Source organism: Panthera uncia, chromosome B4, assembly GCF_023721935.1.
Source record: "Panthera uncia isolate 11264 chromosome B4, Puncia_PCG_1.0, whole genome shotgun sequence".
In the NCBI taxonomy this organism is placed as follows: Eukaryota; Metazoa; Chordata; class Mammalia; order Carnivora; family Felidae; genus Panthera; species Panthera uncia.
The window spans coordinates 10,048,986-10,071,519 of NC_064809.1; the positions used below are offsets into that span (position 1 = coordinate 10,048,986).

Consider the following 22,534-nt stretch of genomic DNA (forward strand, 5'->3'; position numbering starts at 1 on the left):
GAGAGAGAGAGAGAGAGAGAACACGTGCACAAGTTGGGGAGGGGCAGAGAGAAGGAGAGACAGAATCCCTAGTAGGCTCTGTGCCATTGTCATCAGCACAGAGCCCAAGGTGGGGCTTGAACCCACAAACCCTGAGATCACGACATGAGCCAAGATCGAGAGTCAGATGCTCAACTGACTGAGCCACCCAGGCACCCCCAAAACCAGTGACTTTTAAAATAGGGCCCGCTTGATACAAGGAAATCTGTGGGAGAAAATTAATGAGGGGTCCTTAGTGGTGAAATGTTGAAAGTGACTGAGCTGAGCAGCCCAGGTAGCATGGGGTTAAAACAGGGAGCAGTTACACCAGTTTTTGATAATGAGGTTTCCGTGGAATGCCATGCAGAGGCTCAACTGCATTACCTCGTTACCAGGACTGTTGTGAGGGCTCAGGAAAGCATACGTGCAACCTACGTAGCACAGGGGCCCAGCCAGGGGTGCACAATTGCCCCATGTCATTGAGCAGCACTGTGGTCTCATTGGTAACGTATGAGACCACAGTAGGATAGCACAGTGGCAGAAAGAAACAGGAGTCGGATTTCAGAGGTACTCATTTCTCTCTGATATCCCAGGACTACATTGGGAATATTAAGTTCACTTATTAGATCTCAGTTCTATTAGAGGTTGATAAGCTTTCAAAAGAAGATTGTAGGGAAAATCCATGAATTGGATTAAAGTTCTGGATGGAATTGCATAGGAAAGGACTTGTGACAATCAAATGAAAGGGGAAAACTTTTTTCAAAGATTTTATTTTTAAGTAATCTCTACACCCAACATTGGGCTCGAGCTTACAACACCAGGAGAAATGTTTTTTTTTTAAGTTGGAAAGTAGTCCAGATTTTGCCCGCAGAGTATGCAGTCCCCATGAGAATTCATCACCTGAAAATATTACTGTTGTGCCAGACAGACCGTGAATCTGTCACATGTGGGGTGGGCACAGCTAGGGGACTGTGTCCAGTAGAGGTGGGCTGTCCAGTTCTTCAGTCTCAGGCTCCAGGCCATGAAAAAGTATATGACGAGGGTGGGTATGGAGAGAGCTCTCCCAGGAGCCCCAAGGTCCTTACCCACCCACCAAGACGCGGAGAATGGCTGAGCTGGGGGAAGGGACACGAGGATCAGAGGGAGTCTTGGAAACCCCGCCTGGGCCACATCTAGGTTGGTGAGCGCAAGGGAAGCAGGCTGGCCACGGCCACTGGGAGGCAAAGAGGGAAAGAAGTTTCATGTATCCTTCGCTCATTTGAGCCATAGACTGTGACGGAACACAGGTGCTCAGGAAGTCTCATTAGTTTTGTGACATAAGCTATTAAAGTTGTTTTGGTAATAAAGCAGTACCTCAGGACCATATCGTTACGGCTCTCCCTACCCAAAGTCTCCAAGATGAAAAGATAAACAATAAACAGTGCCTGTGGGAGATTGCAGAAAAGGGACACCACGACAGATGTTCTCTTTCACGTTTTTTATTGTTCCTGACTGTCATTTCTTCCCACCAGTAGTCAAAACACAGATTTGTCCTGTCATCCCCTTCCCCACCTGTCATTAAGAACTCTTGAAAGCCCTTCCTGTCTTCATCCGCAAAAACGAAATGGTTGGACTCAGTGGTTCTCAGAGTCCTTTGCAGTCTCGTAGGACCAGTCTTCCTCCCGTGCGTTGTCTACGGTAATGTCCTGTTTAAGGAGAAACATCTCTCTGTACATCTATCTCTCTGCCTGTTTATCCAAGTAGGTAGCCAGGCAGACAGCTAGGACTTGACTCGCTTCAGGTATCTGTTAGTAGAGTTACACTTGACCCTTGAACAACACAGATTTGAACTGCGTGGGTCCACTTACAGGTGGATTTATCTTTTAGAAAAGCAAAACTGTAACATGTAGTTTCTCTTCCTTATGATTTTCTCACTGGCCCTTTTTTCCCTCCAGCTTACTGGATTGTAAGAACATAACATATAATGCAGAGAACATACAAAATATATGTTAATGGACTGTCTGTTGATGCTATGGGTGAGGCTTCTGGTCAACAGTAGGCTATTAGTAGTTAAGTTTTGGGGGAGTCCAAAGTTATATACAGATTTTTGACCACACAGGGGGTTAGCACGCCAACCCTCGCATTGTCCAAGAGCCATCTGTACCTTACATAGACTCATCTGGCCCGTTCGGGGCTTGGCTTCCCACTTTGAGGTTCTCTGGACATCTGCTTCCCACTCCCCTCTGGCTGAGAACCAACAGGGAGCTGAGCACTCGTAATTTTTTTTCCCAAGGAACAAAGAAGGAGGGAGAGGCGATGAAGGCTTAACAAGTCCATCTAATTCCTTGCTTACAGCCTTGGTTTGATAAGTAAGGGTGTCTAACCTAATGAGGTTTCGGGATTTTTGGTGGATTTCTTGCATCTGTTTGATTCCTGTCCCCAGTTCACATGGATGAGTGAATCGCCTGTGTTTGTAGATGGCTTTATGGTATTCTTTGTCGTCCCTTCTAGAAATATGTCAGGTGCTGTATTGACAGTGTTCACCTTGTTATACGGAGGACACTGGGGCACCGGGAGATTAAATTAACTCCTCTGACCTCCCCTAGCCAACAGTGACAGCACTAGAATTAGAAGCCACCGTTGCTAAAACTCCCCAGTAGCATGGCCGCCTGCCCCTGGCCCTGCCCCTGGATCAGGCATGATGTTCACCACGTCTTAGGGGGTAGGGAGTGGGACCTGGGTCGCCAGCACAGCACTACAATGCAAATCACTGCAAAAGTGACTGTCTATTGATGGCCCACGTATCAGGCACCACGTGAGGGCTCTGTGACTATATTTCTTTGCATTGTCACAGCACCTCCACAAGGTCTGTGTCATATGGCCCTGTTGGCTGGTGAGGAAACTAAAACTCAAGAGTGACCTGTCTGGGGTCAGACAGCTGGTGACTGTGAGTCTGACCTCGGACGCCAAGGGCCCCACCGTTGGAGACCCCCAGGAGCAGGTGTTCTCTCTCAGCACTCCCACCGCCACATGGTTAAGCTCGGGATGCCCACGTTTGCTCCCTTTGGAGCTGTCCTGAAATCAGTCTAAATCCTCAGCTCTTTTACTCCTACAACTAGCGGCGTCTCACGATGCGCTCACCCGGGAGGCAGGGCGCCCGGGTCCTGGTGCTTCGCTAAGCAGGCCTCCCCAGAAGGCAGCTGGCGCCCAGAGCCGGTCCTGATGCCACATGGGGCCCGGGCACTGTGCTGTGCAGCTTTGCCAGAGATGCGGAGCCCTGCCCTCTTGCCCAGCCGGAGACCACTGACGTCGCTGGGCGGGTGTGGCCAGGCATTTGCTCCTGTCTTGGGCTGGAGGCTCCTGGCCCCAGGCTCTCCAGGAAGGAGCTACAGATCAAAGGCAGTCACTCCTGTAAGAGGAACTGCTTTGCAAAAATGATTATAAATGCAACACCTTTCTTCAGAGGAGTGCAGCTTTACCAACACCATCTCATTAACATTCATGTTATTAGGGCGCCTTGCTTTATCTGCATCCCCAGGCTTTCGGTCCCAGTCCCCAATCTGCATCCTAATGCCCCGCTCTGTCCAGCTGGCCTCCCCGCCCCCCATCTCTTGGCTCTGTGTCCTTCCGTAGGGGAAGGGCAGAGCGGGGCCCGGCTCATCCTGGAAGATCAGGCACGAACCCTGTTACTCAGCACACCAAGCAGGAAGCGGCAGGACAGCCAGCAGGCTGTGGCTGGGCACGAGGACTGGGAGATAAATAGGAGTTCTCCGCCCTCCATCATCTCGCCTTGCTGCCCCAGGAGCCCTGACGCCTTTCAAGAACAGCTGAGCCCTACCCCCTTATCTCTGCTTCTGGAAACGGGGGGGCCAGACCCCGCACCACAGACGAGGGCACCAGGAAACCAGTGAGCGCCGCACATGGGGTCTACACGGCCCCCTCAGCAGCCCCACGGCTGCGCTCTCAGCCACGTGCTCTCTGCCTTGGCAAAGTCAGGGGCAAGGACACTGGGTCAGCGCAGCGTTTTTCCTCGTGTCCTGGGAGCTCGGGTGCCCTTCTCTCTCCGTCCCCAGCCACCCACCTGCTCTGTCCTCTCCTTTGGTCAGGAGGTGAGTTAGGACCAAAGGCTCAGTGTTGACTAAGACATTTAGGGTAAACCATGTGGTTAATTCTGTCCGGTCGTCGTGCTGTCATTGCTGTGTTGATGTGAATGTAGATATGTGGACATGTCGTGGAGACTTGGTGGTACATCCCCTCCATCCCCCACTGGCCTGGTCTTGGGAGCAAGAGCCGGGATGCCGTGTGACAGCACGTGGGGTTAGACTGAGAGTTCTGTGATCTCTGGGCCACCAAGTCCTCCCTCAGGGGCCAGAAGGCCCAAGTCAAAGTGAAGAACAGGTTCCCTGGAAACTCACCTCCACCCTGAAGACTGAACTTGGGTGACCGCAGGCCACTAGGGTATATTTCAGTCTGTCAAATTCCACGCTTTGTGAGCTTGCCCACACATACACGGTTTTTAATTTCTCTAGAAAAGCATATATTTAAATGCAAACCGGGAAACTGTGCCAGATGCTTTGTGCTGAGTGGTACGTGAGGTCCAGTGTAAGCAGACCGGCTGTCAGCAAGTCATGTAGACCAGGAAATAGAAAGCTAATTGCTGTCATTGCCCATATTACTGCAGGCGGGTGTAAATTCAGAACAGTAGTTCTAGAACTCCAGAAGTATCTTTCCGGCAAGTTTTGGTTTTGTAAATGTTCTCTCTACGTGACTGGTATTTTTCAGTGACTTTTGGAATTTAGATAACTTTAATGGAATAGCAATAGATGTTTGATTAATAAAACTAATTGTAATAGTTAACGTGTACCGAGCACTTACTGCGTCTTGGGCACCATGCCAAGGGTTTTTATATACGCCTGAGCTCATGAAAATAATAAAAGGCTAGATAAATAATAAAACAGAGAGTCATAATTTGTTTTCCCACTCTGGTTGCCTTTTCAGTGAGAAGTCTGTCATTCCAAATTTAAGGGCATACTTTTGGCTATTAGAGGAAAAATTCTCTAACAAATCACTGAGTGTCGCTTACGGCTAATAACTGGCCTCTTCCATCCAGATACAAGGAGATGTGATAGACAACTGCCCTCAAATTCAGCTTAACTTCACCTGTAATCCTACTCCGTTATGAGTGTCTGATGGTTTACTAATATTTATAAGCCATCATTTAAATAGGAAGAGGCACTTCAGCCTAGATTTGGATGAGTTGTATCTTAACATTTCTTCGGCAGCTCATGGAAGGCATTAACTATAATCACAACTCCTACAAAAAGTCATTACGTGCCTCTGAGGCATTTATTAGAGAATCCTAATCGCTGTGTTGCCCAGCCTGTCCCTGAGTCAGCATTGCCCAAATGTAAAACCCCTGGAGGTCATTAACCAAAACTAAATATCATCAGTAAGGAAGATCAGAGTCCCAGACCTAGGAAATCCTGGGGCTAATCTCAGTAGATTTCTGTCTAGTTGAATGTGGTTCTCTGGGTCAGCAGAGGAAGACAGGGCATGCCGAGGAAAATAGACCCTATTTCATCAGAGGTCATGGACTGTGGAAGCTAAAAGTTTTTTTTGGAGACGGTCCTGCTGCCCTTCAGATGACAGATGAAGAAGCAAAAGCCCAGAACAGTTCGGTGGCGAGGTCGGGATGGAACAGCAACATTTATCTGCCGACTCCCAGCCTCTTGGTCTTGTCAGCGTCTCAGGCCCCCGCGATTTCTGTACGAGATTATTCCAAACACGTCACTTAAAGAAGCAGCGGTTCAGGGCCCCTATGACCCATCTGTCGGTGACATTACACTGTATGATGTGAGGCCACTGAGCGTGGTGATTCCTTTTCTCATTTCTACCCTCTGAGAAAAGACTCTCATAGTCATAATATTCTTCCTGGCCATTTACCTGAAATGACACATGAACTAGACAAATTTTTACAGAAGGGATGAAGAAAAAACCAAAGTGGTCCTAAGTTTGAGTCCATTTGCATCTAGAGCTAGTTCTGTGATTAGTAGCCCCGACTGGGGAGCTTTTGAAATGACACATGTCCAGGCCATGCCTCGGGCAGATTAAAGAAGAATCTCTCAGGGTATTTTTAAAGCTTTCCAGGTGATCCCAGTGTTCAGGTTCGAGAACTACTATTGGAGAATGACCGCCATCAGCCCCAAGAGTAAGGTGGCGGCGATTAACCTGTTTCCTCCTGCTCATCTGGCTGTGCGGGAGCCCTCGCAGCTGCTGATGACCCTCCCGCAAGTACAGGTAGCCTTGCTGTTCAGAGCCTGGTCCGTGGCTAGCAGCCCCGGAACCGTCAGGACTGTGTTCGTCGTGCTGACTCTCGGGCCTCTCCCCGTACCTGGATTTGCACCAGATCCCGGGGACTGTGTGTGCACAGCACAGTGTGATGCCTGTGTGCTGGTGGGAACAGTCCTCACCAGTACCGCCGTCCTGGGAATCGATCACAGTTCTCTTTAAAGACCACACTGACTGTGTGTGCACACCTGCCTCCCGCAGCGGAATCGATAGGTTTCCTCGGTGCTCGAGAGGGCGGAGCTCCTCTGTCACTGCAGATGCTGCCACCCTCCCAGATTTCCTTGCAAACATTGTAAAAGGGATCTGGGTGACCTGAGCATCTGGGACAGGTCGGGAAGGAGGTAAATCTGCGAACGGCATATGAGGAGGTCTTTTGTTCGCCAGTATCTTTGTGTGGGCAACTGTGTGTTTTCCGTCCCATCAGCTCTCAAAGACCTGCCAGAAAATCTCACATGAGTGAGACTTATGTAGAATTAATATGTCCCGGGCTGTAAGAGGATGAATGGAGTTAGTGCTATTTTTAGCACAGTTTTTTTCTGGCCAGAATAAGCTAATTCTAGAGAGGAGCAATTTTCTGCCACACAGAGTTCATCTGTAATACTCGGCAGCCGGGTCCCACCTTGCAGAAACGGTGGGCGTGTGGAGTCCCTGCTGGTTCATCCTCCATGGACCTGCGCTTCCTTCCTAGGGAAGCAAAGCACTTCTTATCCTGTCCCTCTCCGTAGCCACCGCTTGAGAGACTCTGGCTGACAAAGAAGATTTCACTGCCACAGGCATGCGAGGGTAGAATGCACTGCCTCCTGAGAAGAGGTACTTTATAAACACATATAATACGTGTGTTAATTTGGGAGGGCTAAGAAGAATGTCACCTGTCCTGAATAGTTGTGAGATTCCTCTGGAGTGGGTTCTGGCATTCCATCCCTACTTCTCATGGATCGGGAGACGTGTTTCACGTGTTGGGTGGTTCACGATCACTTGAAATACAACAGGCACCCCAGGCAGCAGTCTCTAAGCACAGAGTCATTTGTTGCCACAAAAACACTAAAACCTACATGGCCACCGTTTGCCTGAGTCACACCGTTGTCTGTCAGACCAGCATCAAAGCGTGAGCTGCGGCTGGTTAACTGAGTAGGAAGCAGAAGGTGAACAGAGGAGCCAGCTGGGAAAGGAGGCCAAAGGGGCAGGACAAGAGATCAGTGCCCCGTCCCAGGAGGAGGACACATTCGGGGTGTAATACCTGCTGATGGTGGGTTAGATCTGCATGGAATAGGGGACCAGGAAAGGCACATAGAAGGCAAGAGTAAAATTACCGGGCCTTCCCTGGAACTTACAGGCAGACACCCGTGTTTATTTCACTCAGCAGAACCGACTGGCTGACTCGTGAGGGCGGCTGAGCCCGCGGCAGAGTGCATGCGGCCCCCAGGACTAAAACATCCTCAGCCTTGCTCTTTGCTGACGTCACCTCAAAGTCAGGCCACACCTCTCTCGCAGGCTTCTGTCAGCTCACGGTATAATCCCCAGCCCAGCCTCCACCTCTTGATGGGGGAGATCCTGAAATACACGTGAGGGCAGGGCTGTATGTCAGGTGCTGTCCTTGGACTTCAAGTCGCCCTCCCCACTTCTGTATTTCACTGATTAGAGCTGAATTAATAGATTGGGGCTGCAGAGGAGCTTCTCCTTCCTAATTATGCATTTTTGGAGAGGCACAAACCGTGCTTTTCCCCTCACTGCGCCTCTGAGTCACATGTGCCAAGCCCCTCACCCTTGGTCTTGGGAAGAATCACGAGTCAGTGATTGCAGGCTGCCGTGACCGTGGTCAGCACATCAGCTCATTAGTGGAAATGAGCTCTAGGCTCTCAACCCAGTTGACTAACCATGAAATCTCCTTACCGCTTGAAAAGGAGGGAGTGAGCCACGGCGAGGATGTTTCGGTCTGCGCGGCCGTTTTGGTAACGCCTCCTGAAGGCGCGTTGGTGATGTTGGCTAAGAAGAAGGGTGTTGTGCTGGTTTTTAAGGGCACACCCGTGTTCTTTTTCCATGTAATTCGCCTCACGGAAGGTAGCCACTCTGGTTCGTGGGTGGGAAAAGGAAAATGGAAGAGCACTTTACTTGCAAGGCAGGGGCCTCTTGGGAGGCAGGTCTCTCAAAGGCATCTGTATACAGTGCCTGGTTCCCAAAATATCCTCGTATGGACCATGACCTTCAGTCTCTTTGACAGCATTTGGTTGGACAGATGTCGTAGTTGGGATTCCTTGGGTGTGTTCGTAGGCATTTTATCTTGACTCTCTTCTCTAAACATGATATGCCCTTCAGTTTTATGGCAATGCGGACAATAAATATTTCCCATGGTAACTTTCAAAGGCCTTAATGGGAAAACAAAAATTTAGCTTAGACTTTAACAAAATTCCAAATAATGAAAAAGAATAAATACACCAGCTGGCTAGGCATGGTGTTGATTTATGAAAGGGAAGGTTGGGTCTGGCCTAAAGCTTGAAAGGCTGAAGACACTGGATTAAAGCAGAGCCAAGTGCAAAAGAGAACCTTTAAAGACATCTCAGGCCATAAGCCTTCCAGGCGCCTTCCTTACACAGCACAGTGACAGACAGTCGACTTTTCTCCCAGTAAAAAGGAATGTGCTGTTTCTCATAAGGATGGCAGGCAGAGAACTAGGCCTTAACCACGAATGTGCCCCCCACCCCCGGGTTCCGTTTTTACCCCTTCGTTCTCACTGCACGATTTCTGTCAATCATCCTCCTGTCTTCCTCTGCCTCCTGGGACCTGCTGCCTCCCAAACCTTGATCTTGAAAGTCAGACTTCTCTGCCAGGCCCCAAACCTAGATGTCCGATAGCTGTTACTGCAAAGTTGCATGCAGTTGGTCCCCAGGCAGTTGCAATACTAAAGTCCTCTTCTGACCAGTACCCAGGCCCTCTTCAAGTGTGGTTACCTGTCCACGTGGACGGGTGCACCACCCGAGACCAAAAGCCAGGAGTCATCCTCAGCCTTCCCTTCTCCCCTACTGCCTCATCTCAGTACCCCATTTGTGATCAGCGAGGAAATCCTGCGTTCTCCCTTAGCATCTCTGGAATTCTGCCCTCTTTATCATTTGGGACTATGGTTGTCCCCACAGCTAGGAAAAGCACGGAAGGGGTTAGGAGATTTTTGAAGTTATCCCTGTCATAACTGCGATCTCACTCATCTCCCAGGTGCTCCCTTGAGTCGGAGAGGATGGAGTGGAATTAGGACCCTGGACTTGCACATCACCCCCAGCGCACTGCGGGAGTGTGTGAATATGCTTGTGTTGTGTCTTGTGGCAGAAAAAAATGGACACCTGCTGGGTCCTAAGGGTGAGATTCGACCTCCACGCTGTGTCCCTGACTTTCTCTCCAGCGTCTATGACACTCTTGCTCACACACTATAGTCCGGCCGTAGGATCACACACAGGTGTTGTTTCACTTCTGTGAAGGTAGAATCAAATATTCCTTCATGTGAATCCACCGTAGTGGGGTGGTGATTTCATCCTGTCATGCTGAATTTTACTCCCCCCGGTTATTTACCTCTTAGTCTCTCCTGGATTAAGCTCCAAATGCCTCAAAGAGAGAGAAGGTTCTCAGAGCCCAGCCTCATACCGTAGATGCTGCCCAACAAATGTGTGTTGAATAAATGAGCTCTCAGGAAAAGCTTTTATTCATCGACACTCTCTGACTATAAAATATCTCAAGAGCTGTTTACAAACCGAGGGCGGGGGGTGCAAGAGGGAGGTGGGAGAGTGTCCTCAGTACTTTGATTTTCCATTGCAGTCCTTTTAGTCAGGTTAGACGCCTCCTCCACAAACTACAAGACACAAGCATGGATGATCACAAAGCATTTTTCTACTCTAGTAACACCTGCGTCAGTTAAGAAACTAAGACCTTACCAAGGCTTAAAGAGGTCAAGTGGCTTGACCGTTAAGTACTGGGAGTTGGCAAAGCCAAGTCTCAAACCCAGACCTTGTGATTGTAAGTGTGATATTCTTTCCACTACAGAACAAGTAAAGCTGGCCAAATTTCCCAAGACCTCTTTCGTAGAAGAAACCATCAAAATAGATGAGCCGCTGCCGATCAAGCATTGTCAATAAAGAGTTGTTACCTTATTGCCTTAATTTAAGATGTCTCCCATATTCATTTTTTTAATTTATTTTTTGAGAGAGAGAGAGCATGAGTAGGGGAGGGGCAAAGAGCGAGGGGGAGAGAGAGAGAATATCCCAGGCAGGCTCCACACTGTCAGCAGAGTCCAAGGGGCTCGAACTCACGAACCGTGAGATCCTGATTTGAGCCAACATCAAGAGTCGGACGCTTAACCGACTGAGCCACCCAGGCACCCTAAACGTCTCGCGTATTCTTAGTGTATCCCCTATCTGAGTTTATCTCTGCCATTTGAATTTTGGTGACAGTGCTGTGTATATGAAGGCCTAAACCTGAATCCAATCTCTAGAAGACTGAGCTTCAGGGTAAGGGTATTTATAGAACAATTGAACTGTCATAATTTCCCTGAGCTCTGCCAACAAGTAATTTCCAAAGTTGGTAAACGATCTCACACATGAGAGTAGAAGGTAGAAATCAAAATGAGACAGTAAAATTAAACTCGAACTCATAAAGAAATAGCGGCACTGGAGGGGAGTTCTTCATTTGGCAAAATATCAACCAAAGTTTAGTACTGTTGTGGAAAAGGAGATGAATAATAGAGTTGCTAAAAACAATATCAGATGTCTTGCTCAGATGTTTAATGGATTTGCATTTTAAACATGGCTAATATGAAATAGCCCTTAAGGCATATTTTTTTCAAACTTGCCAACTATTTTTAGTATAGGGAATAATTTTTTAGAAACCAGCTTCATTTGTTTAAAAAAAAAGGTACTTAATCATTTTTGCCTAAATATGATTAAGAGAGGAAAATTACACTAGTTATCTGCTCTCATTCGCTTAGTATAAATCCCAAAGGCCATGGAGGTAGCTAAATAAATAAATGGAGAAAGATCACTGTGCGAGGTATGGTATTTATTTGTCTGTTGTAAATGAAGTTGTCATTGCTAAGCCAATCAAACCATGCATTTTTTATGAGGTTGCAACTTGCAGAGATGGAAATGTTAGACACTAATTAATAAACGTGGCTGGCAAAGCAACTCAAACAAGTCAGGACTCTGACGCTAAGCTAGGGAAGGATCAGTAGAATACGAAATTCAGCGGGGCTTTTCCGTGGATTTGATGAGACGTCGGTACCCTGTCAGAAGGTTCAAGGGAAGATACGGTTGGCTTAAGTTTTCCAAGTTAGTTTTGAACCAGAGGTTTTAAAGATTTGCTTGATAGAGGGGTATCCTTGTGGGGGCTTTAGTCTGCCTTGAAGTTGAAAGGAAACCCGAGATTACTGGATAAAGCATCACTAATCTCAGCAGCGTTGAAGCCGCAGAGAGTGGGTGAAGGGAGTCCAGCACTGCACGTGGAACACCCATCGATTCTGCGCCTGGTGTAGGGGGTGGTTTTGCTTTCTGTCATCAAGTTCACGTGTAATTGAGCTCATACCCTGGTAAATATTGCAGACGAATTGCTGGAAAGCTCTCCAGACCTTACAAAGGAGAAAAACCTACATGACTTGAACTCGGGGAGCTTTTCACACGTCACCCGAAAAGAAAATAATGCAGTTCTGTTGCTGTGCAGTGTACGAGGTTGTATCCTATGAAATCGTCACCCTTCAGCTATTCACAATCTACAAAATGGGAATTTCACATGATTCAGCCTAATAGCATATAGGTGTTCCTATGTAACATATACAGCGGTTATATTAGTGAAGGAAGTACTGTGTTTATATGTGAGAAAGGTCGTTGTGCCTTTTTGTGGAGAAGCATATGGATGAGGTCCCGGTAAGAGGGAGTTGTCCAGTTTGACTAGAGTTGAAGACAAGTGTTGAGCAATCAGGAGAAAGAAGCCTGGAAGGGTAATTCGGGGTCAAAGCTTGGAGTTGCGTGAAAGGCCAAAGAGCTGGAATTTAATTTGGCAGATCATGGAAAGTTTTGGGGCAAGGGACAGAAATTACTAGAGCAGAGTTTCAGGCAGATTAAAAAGGCAGCAGTGTATGAGATGCTTGGAAGGCAAGGACCAGAAGTAGAGAGGGGGCCACTTCCGGAATTTGAGGGACCAGGAATCAGGAGCTAACAAGGTAGCACCAGTGGAAACAGCAAGGGGTAGTGTAGAGAAAAAAAACTGAGCGGAAATTCTAAACTGGGAATTGAAGGGGAAGAAAAATCAGCAAATTTAGGCCCAAGCCAGAGCGTCAGTCCGGTGAGGGGCTGGGAAAACAGACCCGCCAGCTGTCTCTTCCAGCGTGCAGGTTTCCAGCCGGGGTTGGATATTCAAGTGCAGGCTGGCAGGTTGCACTGTCCAAAGGGTGTTTCCGGCGGGGATGCGGCAGGGGTGTGGCTGAAAGCAGCTGAGTGAGAGGGTTCTGGGAAGCAGTACCAGGGATTGCCAGTAACTGGGTCGAGCCCCGGGCGGCAGGTGCACTCCTGGCTTGGCCAGGACCGGGGGCTGGGTTTGCACAGAGTGAACAGGTGCACAAGGACCAGGTCAAGCAGCAGGCATCCCCACACAGAGTGAAGGTGAACAAGGGAGGCACAGCGATCCACTCCCCAGCGCACAGGGCCCAGCTCGTCCCCGTTCACGGGGTGATGACACGTGGGGAGTGGCGAATGACCTCAAAACAGCTGGTGTTGGGGAAGGAGCCCCCGTGAGCCTGGCAGGCTGGGTTCTCCTTTATCCCAAGGCTTTGACAGAGCCGAGCCCAAAGATGGCCATTACAGGCAGAGGCTAATGTCAAAAGGACAATTTATTTTTAAAGCAGACTCATTTGTCTTAAAATATGAGATTATGCTGAGTTTGTGGCATGTGGAGTCATAGTATTGGAAATATAAATGAACTACCCAGGTCATTAAACCACCCCTTAATGGTTGGCCTGGCCAGGCGTTATTATTTCAGTGTGTATTTTGCATGGCTCAGTTAGGCAGCATGTCTAATTTAGCATCTGGGTAACATCTGGAAGAATGACTCTCGGAGCATCCATCACTGGTTTTGGAAGACAATTCCACAATCAAAAGGAAATCATGATTAGAAAGGATATCTGTACATTTCCCATTTAGTAATAAGGGCAAATTATTACCTTTCTGCTAATTTTGGCTCATTAATCAGCGGTGATTGTACTCCCAGCTGTCACACAAAGTCCTCGTGCGGTCTTCTGCGGTTCTCGGGGCTGTCCCAAGTATCGCCTCAACAGCGCTGTAATCCTACAGGCCTTTTGTTACATTGAGTCTTCCCGTTTGCCTTTGTTTCCGAAACTTTTTATGCCCTCCAGTTTTCTCGTCATTAAAGCATATGGATCTCAAGAATCGAGACAAAAGTAAGGTGTGCCTGCAGCCTTACAGTTGTCACTCATTTTGCTGTACTTTTCACCAAATTTATTTGGGAGCTCAACTGATCGGATGAATTGCTCGTTATATTCCAAAGATGCAGTGACCGAGACGTGAGGACTGAAATGTAATCAAAGAAAGGGCTTTCTGTTCACGAGAACGTTGCGAAACACAATAGCAGTGCCTTGTACAGAAATAACAGCTAATGAGGTACCAAAGTTGAAGGACTGGAGGGGTTACAAAGAGACCTAGGTTAACCTCTCCAGGTAACGTAGTGTAAGAGCTCCGAGAAAAATCAAACTATGAAAAGGTGAACATTCTTCGTGAATAGCCGTGCTCCGGAGAGCGTTACACTCCCGCGTTGGTGTCACAATTCTTTTTCATTCACATCCCCTGCCTCCTACTTTGAGCCCATGCATTTTTCTTGTAATTTTAAGAATAAATAAAGCACAACGGAAGCTTGCGTTACTACTTAATCTGAAAACACAGAACCTAATCACAGCTAATGAGTATAATAAGTGCCGGGCTGTACCTCCTCTTGTTTGTATGTGTTATGTATGTCCAGAAGGTAACACTGGCTGAGTAACTAGGACGCCAAGTTACAGATGGGGTTGCGGAATGTTACTTGACAGCCAATTAGAGTAATCTGTCAGAAATGATGACTTAATCACCATAACAGACTCCACATTCCCTCCTCATATTCCACCCAGGGTAATCTAATTTTCCCGCCATATTTTGTTTTATTGATTTTATTTTAAAAAAAAAAATTTTTTTTTCCAGGACTAAATGGCTATATTGCTTGTTTTTCCCCCTCTGGTATAGCACACGATTGTAGGAGAAATGTAAGCCATTGTAGCTAAACGAGCTTCCCTACAACTCAACGGGCCAAACGCAGATCTATAATTCGGGTTCTCTAGGTTTTTCTCCATCACTGGGTTGTAAAAAAAGCTGAGAGTTGAATGAACCTAGCTGCATACCTCCCAGGTGAGCGAGAGAAGCTGTTCCCTTCCAGTATGTTATCCTGGCTTTTGAATGGGACCTTCCCCCCCACCCCTCGAGGGAAACCCTTACGCTTTTGTAAAATCGTAATGGTAGTGATGACTTCTTTCAGCGCCTAAGCACTCAGTGCTGTAAGCATTTCACGCGTATCAGTCAGTGACTGTCAGGAAGAAATAGTTGTTTCCACTCTGAATTCTCTCCCCTGGTTGTGATTTGCCATGGGAAGAGAAAAGGTAACTTCGGTTTCCTTACTGTTACCATGTTCAAAACCACTTTTTTCCTTGGCTGAGATCACTTTTATAAAAACTGTGGTTAGCAAATATTGGTTGAAAGTTTTCTATGCACCTGCTTGTGTTAACCTAACTGGTGGGAATGCACAACAACAATTTGGAGTAGCCCTGGGACTCCCCGAGTGTAGACGAATCCCACGCACTCTCTTCCCACCAAGAAGTTCCATCTTCAGAGGGCAGTTACGCACTCTGTTTTCTCCAGGATTTCCAAAGCTTATTCAAATACACAGGCATCGTACAATCCAGTCAGTTAACAGAAAGTCAAATGCCAGGCTCTTCTGGTGTGAATGATGGCTTTTCCAACAACAAGTGGTCCACACTGCTGGGGCGCCTGGATGGCCCAGTCGGTTAAGGGTCCGACTTCAGCTCAGGCCATGATCTCACGGTCCGTGGGTAGGAGCCCGGCTGACAGCTCAGAGCCTGCTTCAGATTCTGTCCACCCCCCCCTCTCTGCACCTCCCCCACTTGTGCACACGCTCTCTCCCTCAAGAATAAGTAAACATTAAACAAAAAACCAAGTGGTCCACACAGACTGATTTTATGGATTCTAGTGTACTTTCTTGCCCCATCCGTTGGGAAGGAAAACGCAAAGTGTAGGCTCAATTAATGTCAGGGATTCAAAATTATTTTCCTGAGGATAACTGATAGCTACTCTTGTTCCTCATCAGTCCATTTATCATCGATGGAAGCGGGGAACGTTTCAGATAGCTTGGCCCATGGAACACACCTCTGAGTCTGATTCTGTCGTGTGTATCTTGTTGAGGAGGGGCTGACGAGGGGGTCGTGGAAGAATGAGCCCCGAACCCCTGGATTAGGATGCACAGCCCCTCCACAGTCAAATGGCACATTGGCCACGGTAGCCCTTCCCCGCCATGGCCACAAGGCTACGGTTTTTTTCCCTCTCCATTACAGCCTTTGGGGTTGTCTTTCCTGCCCTTTTTCGTGGTGAAAACAGACAGTAACTCTTGTTCTGAAGCTCACTTAAAATGTTTTTATGGACGTGTGAAATATACATAGTCCCAGACATCTATGCGCACGCGCGCGCGCGCACACACACACACACACACACACACTGCACACATTCGCACACGATTCTAAGTGGGAAGAAATTTAGACAACCTTTGTGTTTAGTAAGGACGAGGGAAATTCTGGTGATTTTATTGGTTCTTAGAAACCCGAAATTCACTTGCAGAACAGGTGTCCGGTTACATGCTAGGGGAAGGAGTAGTCGGGGACTTAGGCTCCTGTGAGACAGTCCTGAGTCTGAATCCCTCCCCCACTACTGACTTGATGTCTGGCTTGGCCCAGGTTACTTACGCCTCCCTCTCTCACTCCCCTCTCCCCGCTGGCTCCCCGTATGGACCTGTCTCAGGGTTACTGGGACAGTTAAGATATGTATGGAGGCTATACAACAACATTTGGCACAGGAATATTGAGAAGAAAAGATTTCCTCTGTTTCTCACAAAAACAGTTCCCCAAAATTGCCTGAATTCTCCACTTAGCAGGTGTAGCTACGGGCTGGTTGTGGCTGATGCAACACGATTTGTGTCATCGATTTCTTGCAGAGGTGTCTGTCATACTGTTACTAAAGTTCTTACTCAGTGGGGATAAGTCCACATTCCTAAAGCTACCTTTGTTTCTCCCCACCCCCCTCACGCCGAGCGGAACCGTGACCGAAATGGCACAGTGAGCTGCTGCCTGGGGAGGCGGGCCAGCCTTCACGGCTTCGGGGCGCCTAACTGTCACAGAAGACCCTTAACCATACACACAGTCTAACATCTGGGGCCACGGCATGCCTCCAAGAGGAGGCAAATCTTCTGAAACTTATTTTTGCCGTTTATAAAGGCTTTTCGAGACAAATGCAGAAAGTACAGGTGCTGTAGGTATTTCACGGCCTCCTATACAGTGAGAGGGGAGGTACTCCACTTGAGCTATATCGGCAATGCCACAGAGCGCGAGAGCTCTGCTTTGTCTTGAAGGGCCGGGATCCTGTCGTTTTCTCATTTGGTGCATGGCTTTTGTGTGAAGTCACGTCTCCCCCCTCCCCTTTTCTTCCTTTAAATATTTTATGGGCAGTGAGCTTATAATATGTACTATCACGGCTGTTCCCTCAGGGGTCAGGACAGGCTTAATAATGAGATACAGGAGAGTGACTCTGTAAAGCCCACTTCAGGTTAAAAATGGCATGTTTTATTGAATCTCGTGTTAAAGGTGGTTAACTCATCAATCGGTGATGGCTGGGGTTAGACAAGTTTCTACACGAGTTCTGACTCTGTGCGGGAACCCAGTGTCTCTCTCCCCCAGGCCCTCCAGCTCCCAGACTCGGCCTGTGTTAAACATTGGCTGCTGCAACTCAGAAGCTCCCTGTGACTCATCACAGGACCAGGGCAGAGAGGTTTGGAGAAATCACGCCAGACTTCGGATATAATGGGAGCTCTAGAGATTGCGGCCCACGAATGCTAGTGCGCTCTGGCCCAGCCCATCTCTGCCACTGTGACATGGCAGGACCCTGTACGTGCAGGGACCACCCCCCACCCCCGCCCTCCGCGGACTTGGCGTAATGGCTTTGCTCCAACGTTGTGTCCTCATTATCATTTTCATGAGCCACAGCTGGGCACTCCTGTGACGATTTGAAGGTCAGCACATTCAGGAGTGAGGATCGTCGGGCCCTATCAAGAGATCTGCAATTCCGAAGACCGGGGGTTGGGAAACCCAGTTCTGGGGCCCTTTGTGTATGTGGGGGGATGAGAGGAGGGAAGGCCACGTGCTGCTCCCTCGTTAGGATGTGGGATAAAGGGGGAGACTTTAGATCGCAAGGCTGGCGTGCCCCAACGCCGACCCACAGCTTCCCAGGAGAGTTGCAGGTGTGGGATAGCAGCTGTCCCTGAGTCAGAGGGGAGCCGGCTCTGGGTTGCTGTTGACGCCATTGCTCAGATCGGGCATGAGATTCAGTCCTGAACCTCAAGAGGCTCCAACTCCCTGGAAGCCTGATCAGGTCCCCAAGAAATGGACGCCCCTGAACCGCAGTAACTGTCTTCTTCTCTGGGAGTCTCCACCTTCCGTAAGTGGGATGGAATGCTAAGTCCGCAGATGGAACCGAAATTAACCAATCCTTTCCCCCGCCCCTGCCAGGAGGGAAGGAGCTCTTAAAATTTCCCCTTTTGTTGGAATTCATTTGTTTTTAAACAAACAGGGCTAGACAGAGACCGAGAAGTTGACCCACACCTTGATGTGTCACTTGAGGCAAAATGTTGTTCTACAATAAAATGAAAAATTCATGTGCAAAGAAGTCTTCAAGGAAATAGATTTGGAAGTCTTTCTTCATAGAAATGCAAACTTGATGAAATATGTTAAGTCACATTCACTGCCGTGAACAGGATCCATTTCCAAAACGATTGATCTTGGCATTTCCCGGGACAAGCGCTCTGCCAACAGGGAGCCCTGTCGTTAGGTTTGCTCCAAGGACAGCTGGCTTGAACACCAATAATAGACTCACTACTCCTGTTTCCCTCATGCCTGGGGAAAACCGCCCTGTGGATGTCACAGGCTGGTGTTTATGACATTCGTGGACTCCTCCAACAGTGTAGACATATCATGACAGTACAGACCAACTCAAGACTTTTTCAGACACAGCTGACCCTGGATGCTTAGGGAGATGCGGATTCAACTTCATTAGTGCAAATGAAGACTCCTTGCAAAAATTCTTGAAGATCACCCTCCCCTAGGGAACTAGCCTCAGCCTTAACTCTGAGATGGCCTTGCGACAGGTGAGGTGTTAGGAAACTGGAAGAGGGACTGCCAGGTTCCCCGGCCCTTCCTCTGGTCTGCTGCTGTCACCTGGGACCTCCAGGTACAGACACAGCACGGGCTCCCCACCCCATCCACCCATCCAGCTCTGGGGGCGGTCCAGCCAGCTTCCCCAGAGTCTAGAGCTAAAAGCAGCAGTTCGGACACCCTGGAGTTCATCTCTAGTTTTCGTGGAGGCGGTCAGGGTGTGGTTGTTGCTGGCCACCCATCCGGCTCCCAGTTTTAACTCAAGCTTGAGTAGATTTGCGTTGTTTTCATCTTGAAATTCTCCAGTCTATGAGCACGTCCCTCACTATCAGTCTCGTGCTTTAGGTATTCCGTATTTGGTGAATGATCGTCAGTGACTTCTCTTGCTTCCTGTCTCGGTGAGAAGGTCGTCACATCATTCTTCAGTAGCACATGGCCTCTTCCTTACTCTGTGCCTTGGAACGTGTCCTCTACTCTGAAATGTCCTTCCCTCAGGCCCTGGTTAGCGTTAGGATTCCTTCAGGATTGAACTCAAACACCGCTCCAGCTGAGACGCCTTCTCCGGCTTGCCCTCCCTTCGTCTGTACTGGCCACCTCTCGGTCCTCACGCTGCGTGTCTCAGCACGGCACATGGCACCGGCGTGTCCCTCGCAACTGTCCTATTACAAGCTCCACTGGGACCAGACTCTTGCATTGTGTGTTCCTAGCGTGTAACTAATAGGGCATCTGGAAAACACAGACATAGGTGAATGAATGCATATGGTCCTGGTCATACTGGGTCAAATCTTTGAAAGCATTTCCTATTACAGGAAAGGAATCCCTTTATTACACCTTGAAACTCAACACTGGAATGCCTTCTCCTTTCCAGTAATTTCCCCGTTCCACTCAACAAACCTCCCCAAGTTCTTAAGAATCATGAGATTTTGAGGCAGTAAAACAACATTATGAGAACAACTCCTACAAACCTTTTTTTTGTTTGTCTTCCTTGACATTTACGTCCCACATCTGATCAGAAATTTGTAACTCAAACGAACTGTTCGTGACGATGAGCCATTCTTAACACAGGACTGATGGAACACCTCTCTCCCCGAAGGTCACAGTGCTGTGCACACATGATCTGAGCAGTCCAGAATACACACGAAGGAGGGCGACCACCCGTTCAGAATTTGCCGTGCTCTGACCATCCAACTACGTGAAGTTGACTTTTTGCCTCTCTGGGCCCTGGAAAGACCAGAACCGAGTTCAGGTCTGCAGTGGCAGTAGCTGTGTTCTGACCGCCACTGTTACATTCCAGAACCTTCTGGGTAGTGTCAGGTCAGAAACGGAGCTAATTCAGCAGCGGCAGGAAAGCAAGAGTCAAGTCTTAGAGTAATGCCTGTCATAAAGCTACATGAAGTGGCCTGGTGGGGGGGGGGGGGGGGGGGGGGGGGGGGGGGGGGGCGCAGACTTGACAGGTTATTACAGCGGCTTCAGTGGGCAGGGCCTGTAGTCCTTCATCGTAGGCTCGTAAGTCCAGGCCCCAGGTTGGGCATTTTGTGGAGAAGCAGCGTGATCTGGGGGAATCGGCTCTGGATTAAGAAGAGAGAGCTTAGGTTGTTTGATCGCAAAAATTGTGTGTGTCCTTAGTGAAGTCCTTATTCCCTTCAGACCGATAAATGGAGAGCATTGGACTGAATGCTCCCTGGGCCTCTTACCGCCTTGGAGTAGAAGGCTTTCTTGCAGAATGAAAGCTTCCAGAACTCCCGCACTTCAGAGGTCGGTCTCACCGCCTGCAGCGCTCCGTCTGGGCTCCTGTTCTCAGGTTGACCACCGTTTATTCTTCTTCATACGTGTCCGTACCAAACACCGTGATGCATCGTAAGCTTGCTGCGGGCAGAAGGCTATTCGTTCGCGTTTGTGTCCGTACGTGGTGTCGGCACACATCCCCCTCTCCTTGCCTTGACCTGTGACTCTCCTCTGAATCTTCTCTGCACTTTCGCCTGTACGTCTTTGCTGTCTGGGGAAGACGGACTCCACCTCCCCACCTCTGGCCCTGACTCCACGGAGCTTTTTATATTCCCACCCACCCTGGTGGCTCATCTTGAGAAAGCCACGTGCATTTCTCCTGTCTCCTGCCGCTGTCCCCCCTGTCACGCCCCCGCCACCCACAGTGTGGCATTCTGGCCCCACCGCCCCACAAAAACTGCTTTGGAGAAGTTTCCAGAATATCTTATTGTCGAATCCAGAAGGATCCTGGGGAGTTTTCATTGTCGCGGCTAGAAGTGCCTTGTTCTTCAAGCTCTCCCATGAGGCCCTGCCTCTGACCGCCCTCTGCCCTGTCCCTCTTAGATTCCTCTTTCTTGCTATTCTCTGTGGTGCTCTCCTGGGCTCTTGGCTCTTTCCACTTACATCCCCTCCTGGACAGTTCCATGCATGCCTGTGGCTCCCGCTGCGGGGGACGCCCCCCAGAGCTGTCGCTGCAGCCTGAAAACCACTCCCGCAACTGCTCTCCAGCCCCAGTCACGTTGAGTGGGGCGTATCCAGACCTGGGCTCATCAGTCTCCCCGAAAATTGCTTTCTCGTGTTTCTTCTACTGGGGCCCTGGTCCCGCAATGGTGGTCTCTCCCCCTCACCCCCACAACCAGCCAGTTGCCTCTGAGGTTTAGGCCTTCGGCAGTTTCACACGGACGCTTGCAGTAGCCTCTTAGCTGTCTCCCTCCATATCCCTCTTGTACAATCCATCCACCACATTGTAGCCAGAAAGGACTTTTCTAGAATTCAGATTTGACCTTGTGGCCCTTGCTACTCGAATCTTCTGTGCCTGACTTGACTGTTAGACACAACTTCTGTTCCTTAGCGTGCAGGATCGTCTGAGACCCAGGCGCCCACTGCGTCCGCAGCTCCCCTGGTGTCCTCCCCCCCCCCCCCCCACGTGCGCTGGCCTCCTTGTCAGGGACAGGTGTGCGCCTTCTCACCACTGGGCCTGGCCCAGGACACTCTGTCGTTCGGATACCATTTCTCCCTGTCCTGCCAGCAAGTCCAGCTTGGCCTTTAGGATTCGAACCACTTGCCCCCTTTGCTAAGAAGCCTTCGCCTTGCTGCCCGGGCAGAAGGAGGTGCTTGCTCCGCCCAGGTCCTGCCGCACCCTGTCCTCGTGTCTGCCATGGCACTTGACGTGCTCGAGGGGCTGTTTACAGGTCAGCCCCCCCCCCATACACAGTGAGCCCCCGAAGCGTCAGAGCTTCTTCACTTGGCCTTGTTCCCCAGCTCTCCGCCCAGAGCCTGGCACACATTGGGAGCTTCACATGCCGCTCAGGGACTCGGCCCGTCTTCCCCACGCATCACCTGTAGGGGAGAGCCCACACTCCTAGCCCAGACCGGGGCTTTGCACCGTTCACTTCTGCCTGCTTTTTGAGGGACGTGTTCCAGGCTTTTCCAAAAAGACTGGTCTACTTCCTGACCCCCGAACATCCCGCTCTCTTCCTAGTCTCTCCTTCACAAATTGAATATGTTAATGGAGTGGAGACCCGAGTAGACCCCACACGTCAGGGTCTACGTTCAGGGAGTAAGAGCGCCTTGCCTTTTAGAATAAACGGAGCAGCTCTGCATTATGTAGCCTCTTGTCCCCTGATAGCACTCCCTCATCCCTCTTGTGAAGACCCTGGCAGGCGTCAGCTGCACGTGGGCCAGCCTGCCTGATGATAATTGCCCGTC

General features: G+C 49.3%; 1 protein-coding gene across 16 annotated transcripts in view; it reads left to right on the forward strand.

The window, feature by feature from the left end:
• CELF2 (CUGBP Elav-like family member 2) overlaps positions 1-22,534 on the forward strand; it is a 530,134-nt gene that overhangs the window by 420,667 nt on the left and 86,933 nt on the right. Inside the window, exon 1 of one of the 16 annotated variants that reach the window (XM_049626822.1) lies at positions 303-18,834. The exons of 14 other annotated variants lie outside the window; for them this stretch is intronic. In XM_049626822.1, coding sequence (XP_049482779.1) covers positions 18,820-18,834 — 15 coding nt within the window. In that variant the 5' untranslated portion in view covers positions 303-18,819. One more of the 16 variants, XM_049626820.1, reaches the window with a different exon arrangement.